A 6,674-nucleotide genomic window follows, 5' to 3' on the forward strand; every position below is an offset into this window, starting at 1 on the left:
TCTGTGGTTGTTCCCTTAATCCAATTCATTGGATGGATTGAAAAAAAATGCCTCCAAACAGCTTTTTTTGGATCAAAAATAGTGTTGTCCCTGTTGACCCCAAATTTGGGGTCAATAGGGACAGCGTCATTTTATCAAAAAACATACTTTTCCCCCAAATATTTATTTTTTTTCACAATACCAAATTAAAGATATTTTAGGTGGACATAAAATCCCCACATAAGATTGAGTCTCTAGGCTGCATGAAAAAAAAATACAATCATAAGAACTTTAAATTTGTCCCTATTCACCCCGTTTTACGGCACTGAAATCCATGTTGTGTACAGCTGTAACTGTGAGGAACTGAGTCAAGATATTATTGAGAGGATCTTCCCAAGGCACTTGTATGTCAAGCATATCTCTTTGAATTTAGAACATTGGACTACTGGCTTCTAAAATGGAGTTGATTCCATGCTTGAACCTAGTATAAGTGGCAATATATTAATGGATGAAATACCTGTAATCAAATTATCTCAGTAGTACAATACAACTAGCATTTTGTAGATCTTAGCATTCCAAAGCATACTATTTCATGAAAATAATGGAACTTGAGCTTAATCTTGTTATGTCTTTGTGGAACTTTGTATCTTATCTCTTGTAGAAAAGGTTTTAGTGTACATATACAGTACATTGTATGTAATAACAATTGATCAAGTCATTGTCACAGTCAGTAAATTACACTATTGCAGCTACAATGTGTATAACATGTTTTTATTGATTTTTACCATTTCCCATACAACAGCTGATTGCAACTTGGACATCTGGGTCCATCAACCAAGAGAGCATAGTGAAGACAGCCTTGTCAAGTTGTCCTCACTGCCAATTTGTTGGAAAGCTTCTCATAGTCATGGCTCATGTTTGTCATTCAGTGATTCATTGCAGTTAGAAGTGATGAATTTAGAAGACAGCTAACCCTGACAATATGTCATGCTCCAGAAAAAACAGGAAGAACTGGAACTATGGAGATTTACTTGGGGTAAAGAAAAAAAGGAAATTTCTAAAGAGAGATCAACACTGCAAAGCTGGACCTGTGATGCTGCAGAAATCTGCAACCAGAGAGAGTCCCATATGTTTATTTTCAAGCCTACCAGCTGAATGCAAAGTGCACATTTTTTCATTCTTGAATGACACAGAAAAATGCAGAGCTGCAATGGTGTGTTCAAGTTGGGCAAACATTATGAGGACTCCGCAGTTATGGCAAGTAGCTGATTTCACCTATGGGCTATCCAGGGGAGTGTTACCAAAGGATGACTGTAAAGCCATCTCATGCATCAAAGAGAGAGCTAAGAATTATGTTTATCACTTGGTGTCCAGAGGTGCTTTCTTGCGTTCCTTGACATTTGAGCTAGACATCATTGATGGGGATGAGACATGGCTAAAGTTCCTTATATACTGCCTCAAAATGACTAATTCTCGTGAACTACAAAGGGTTCATGCAAAATGGACCAAGTCTCCAGACTTCATGCCTATCAGTGGAGAGGAGAATCATTGGAAATCAGCCCGGGTCAAATCCTTCCTGAGCCTTCTGATAACTCTTAGTGAGACAAGCCCTCTTATTGAAGAGCTCTACACACCTTGTGACTGGTCAGAACCTACTGTTAGTCTCCTTTGCAAGTTCAAACATCTGCACACACTGGAGCTGGACAAATACTGGGTATTTGCTCTCTTTCGCCAAGAGAACCTTAATGAGCTGCTGGACAGTCTCCCTCGCCTAAAGAGATTCAAGCTCACAGTGTTTGTGCCTCTTCTGGGTACGCTGTCTTTCCCTGAATACAAGGTCAGCTCAAAATCACTGGAAGTATTGGACATTTCAAACTGTACGTGTTTTTTCCTCAAGAGTGTTGATTTACCATCACTGACAGCATTCACAACTGCAAGGTATGATTGTGCTTACAACAATGTGCAGGACAATCCATTCAGTCTTGTGTATATTTTGTTATAAATGTTGCATGTAAAGAACTAAGAAACTAAAACTGTAACACAAGGTAAACGACTGCCTATCATGCACTCCCACTACAATGAACACGGTTCAAAAGAAAGTTTGTTATAACAAAGTAAAAATTTAGGTCCCCAAATTATCATCATCAAAGTCTATTGCACAAGATTCGCTCATAACGAATATGGTTATAGCAAAATTTTTGCTATACAACAAAGTCTTTCAGAGTGCCATTGACAAAAAAAAAAGCTTTAGCAATGTGCTCCATTACAGCAAAATGCAGATCACTTACGAAAATACATCTAGCGTAGCAGAACTCGCATTTACGGAGCATCCCTGTGTCATGCACAGTTTATCCGAAATGAAATGAGATTTGTTATTACGAAACACAGGAATACTGATATACCTAGATGTTTGTTAATTCAAAAATGAAATAGGGTTTGTTATTATGAGCATTGTGGTGTTAGTCTGAAGGTTCGTTAATCCTAGAATGGCCAAGTTCTAATCACAGTGCACTCCCATTATAACGAACACAGTTATAGCAAAATTGCGGTTACAAAGAAGTAAAAATTCTGACCGCAACATTATCCCCTATTATGTATTTTTATTGTTTACATGTTCCGTTACAACAAAATTTCAATATAGCGAAAGAAAACTGCAGGTCCCAAGGACTTCGCTAAAACGGGAGTCCACTGTACGAAGGTTTCTTAATCCCAAAAGAATAGGAATCTTCGGTATTCCAAATGTTCATTTTAAAATCGGAACATGAAATGAGGTTTGTTAATCCAAAAGTGAAACAGAAAAAGAAATGGTGAGTACACTACAAGACTTCCAAATTACAAACCGTCATCTTCTGTGAATGAACCTTCAGAATAATGAACCTTCAGAACAACAAATCTTGTCTCACTTCCAGAATGACGAACTATAGGAAGAGCAAAGCTTCAGAATAGCAAACCTTATTTTCTTTGCAGATAAATGAATCTTCAGAACAACAGATCTTATCTCACTTGTGGATTTACGAGCTTTCAAAATACTGAGTAGCAAATCTTCAGAAGAATGAAGCTTCAGAATAACAAACATTATTTTTCATTCACTTGTGGATTAACAAACCTTCGGAATTAGCAAATCCTGGGAATGGCAAACCTTTGGAATATGTTTAGCAAATTTTACCAATAATGGGCCTTTGGAATATCAAACTGTAAACAGAATCCTAAACCATCACTTTTTATACATGTGTTTTCTAACTAGGTATGAAAGTACAAACAACTAAAAAAAAAAATGAAATTGATGAAATAGCATCCTATTTGACATAGCTTTCCAGCATATGGTGAGTACTCAATAAACAATGTTGAAACAATACATCCATGTTTTACCTGTTTTCACCATATATTGTATTTGTTCGGTTATAACATTTATAATGGAATTTCATCAAAAGAAAACAGCCAGTTTGTACTGAAGTTTTCGTTTACGGGAGTACACTGTATTTGTTGTATCATGAAAATGTTTTGTCTTGAATTCTTGAATCTCTAATTTAGTTTTTACTGCCATTTATTTTCCCTTCACCTTTCCTCTACAAGGAACAAATGGAATGGTCCAATGTTGTCACGGGATGCCCTGCAGGTGTCCTGTCTCCTTAATATTCTCAAGGTTGGAGCTCCAAATCTACGACGCTACAATGACTGTGTATTGACTCAGGAGTGGAGGTCATCAGTCACAGCAAATTTAGAAGAAGCCTTGAAATCCAGTTGCTACTGCTCTAGACATAAACGATGTTCTCTGCTTTACTGATTGTAAAGCTATCACAAATAGACCTCTACTTTGCAATTGAAATTACTATGCAATAAGGTACTAGTACATGTACTTGCCCTATGAGAGTTACAGTCAACCTTGCTTAAGTCGACCTCGCTTAAGTTGGATAATCACCTGAGTCGAATGTCTTGTCAAGTCCTCTTCCCCTAATACTCCATAATTTTTCATAAGTCAAATTTTCTGTAAGTTGAAGCTATTTCTTTAGTCCAAATAGATTCCACTTAGGTAAGGTTGACTGTACTTTGTGTTACTGGTCATCATAGGAGATACCTATTATGTAAAGTGTTTTATAAGAGACATCATAGCACTGAGACTACCCTAATTAAAGTCCATAGTGATATCCATCAAGTACAGACCAAAGGCAGACTGTTTTCTTGGTGCTACTTGATCTGTCAGCAGTTTTCAACTCCAATTGACAGCAATGTTCTTGTCACAAGGTTCTGTTCAATAGGTGTGAAGGATCTGCTCGTGCATCCAGACCTTCTTATCTGTGCAGCCATTCACAGGCAGTCAGACACAATTATGAATACATGTCAACCTCCGCTGAACTTGTGTATGGTGTCCCCCGGGGGTCTGTTTGGAGTCCATAATTTTTCAGTATTTATGTCAGTGCTCTTGCCGAGATTATATGGACCCATGGCATCCATATACATCTCTACGCTGATGATGATACCCAACTATACACATCGTTTGATCCATCTGATCCAGTAGTGAGGACTCTACCATATATATATAAACTTGAAGCATGTATCGATGATACAAGATCATGGACTATATGAAACAAACTTCAGATGAATGATAACAATATTGCCTCAAAACATCTGGTAGCTAAAGCCTGCAGTCAGTCATTGCCCATAGGACGTGTTAATGTACAATCTGCATAAAGTTGTAGCAATCTTGGAATTTATTTTGACCCTGAAATAGTATAGTATTGGTGAAGGTGAGAATTATGTGTTAACTTTTTTCGTGGATACGGATGTACTTAAAAACCATTTTATGAAATGTTGAAAAGCATACAATTCTAACAAGAATTTAATGTTTATTTGATGAAAATCTATTTTGGAATGGCTGAGACATCCAAAAACAAAGTAAAATAAAAGCGACCCAAAGGTGGGTCCCACCTTTAATGAGGATCGCTTCGTTTTGGATATCTCGGCCATATCAAAACCAATTTCCATGAAATGAACTTTGAATTCCTCATAGAATTATATGTTCTTTCATATGATTTCATAAGAGGTTTCTCATTATTTCAACAACAACAAAAAAATCATCATCAAAAGACATTGGAAATGTCAAGCCCCATCTCAACCAAAACTGACTATTCCCACCGAGGGGATGGATGGTCTCCACAAGGTCAATGGTCACAAGCATGGGTCAACAAACTTTTAGAGCCCAATGTTAAGTTTTTATGGCACGTTTCTATATGGGTCATAACTTTTGATCCATAGGTCCGTTTGTGACTAAACTTAGATAGTAGATGTCCCTTGGGGAGTGGATGATCACCACAAGGTCAAAGATCACAAGCAGGGGTCAACGAACTTTTAAAGCCCAATGTTAAGTTTTTATGGCGCGTTCCTATTATGGGTCATAACTTTTGATCCATAACTCCATTTGTGACCAAACTTGGATGGTAGATGTCTGGGGAGTTGAAGGTCACCACAAGTTTAAAGGTCACAGAGGGGTCAACAAACTTTTAGGGCCCAATGTTAAGTTTTTCCGGCACATTTCGATTATGGCTCTTAACTTTTTATCCCTTTGTCCATTTGGGACCAAACTTGGATGGTAAATGTCCCTTGGGGAGTTGAAGGTCACCACCAGGTCAAAGGTCATAGGCGGGTCAATGAATTTCCGGGAATTAGATTAACATTAATTTCTTCTACGCGAATGGGCGAGACACAATTTGGCACTTGTTTGATTTATAGGCAAAATTTTTTTTTGCATAAATTAGCATAAATTGATATAAAATACATACAATTAAAATTTGAAAAATCTAACTATACAGTCTTGTAGATTACATTGGCCTCTATCTTAGTGCAAATTTTTGCAAGGATCGCGCCATCCACGACAGAGATCTGAAGGGGGGGCCAAAAAGGCCATACCCCCCCCCCCCCCCCCCCCCCCCTATTTACACTCAAATTCTAGAACACGTTCGCGCCCTTCTGGTTCACAGGCGATGACATATTACGGTTCACCCTTGTCCTTTTCACTTTAATGTACAAAGCCTTCATTCACTCAGTAGGCCTACATGTCCCTCTGCACCTCCTAAGGTTACTAGAGTGATGGCATATAACAAGCAGCACTGTGTTTAATTATTACCGGTATTACAACATGTACTTTAGTAAAATTAGACTGTCAAGCATATGGAAAATGTTACTATGAATGACCTTTCCCTGAAAAGCAGTCTATTTACAATACTCGGTAACTGCTTACAAGCAACAGGTGCACTGTGTATAGGTGCAGGTCAACCAAGAATATGAGTCTCAGCCCAAGGAGACTGCTTCAAGTGTCGGTAAACTTCTCTTTAAAAACACTAGATACATTAACTTTTCACAACCTTAAGATGGGGTTACCAAAAATCTTGTCACGCCTTCTCCTAAAGGCATAGGGCAAGAATGAATATTAGTCATGTGCAGCTTTGTAGTAAAGGGGAAAAGATCTAAGGAATTTCTTGAAGGCATGCTAGTTGCAATAACTTTGTGCAGAATAGCGTCGCAGGAAAACCATGTTATAATGAGGTTACCATGAAGGCTACTGATTTAACCTTCTTGTGGTAAAACATGCGCCTTGCAAACTTATTAACACAGTGATGGAAAATCGGACCATGGGATTTACCTCATTAAAAGCAATACCTCATTATATAGCTAGTCTTAATGGGGTTTTCCCTTGTAGA

The 6,674-nt window shown here is 37.9% G+C and overlaps 1 protein-coding gene across 1 annotated transcript; it reads left to right on the forward strand.

Moving 5' to 3' along the window:
* The first annotated feature begins 605 nt into the window (after positions 1 to 605).
* Positions 606 to 3,932, forward strand: LOC139717171 (uncharacterized). The gene is made up of 2 exons (XM_071628672.1): positions 606 to 1,917; positions 3,553 to 3,932. Exons 1-2 carry the CDS (start codon positions 962 to 964, stop codon positions 3,761 to 3,763), a joined length of 1,167 nt encoding a protein of 388 aa, XP_071484773.1. The 5' UTR covers positions 606 to 961; the 3' UTR covers positions 3,764 to 3,932.
* The last annotated feature ends 2,742 nt before the right edge of the window (positions 3,933 to 6,674 follow it).

The sequence above is a fragment of the Diadema antillarum genome, unplaced genomic scaffold, assembly GCF_040938485.1.
Source record: "Diadema antillarum isolate AM-2024a unplaced genomic scaffold, OU_Dant_1.0 scf00000072, whole genome shotgun sequence".
In the NCBI taxonomy this organism is placed as follows: domain Eukaryota; kingdom Metazoa; phylum Echinodermata; class Echinoidea; order Diadematoida; family Diadematidae; genus Diadema; species Diadema antillarum.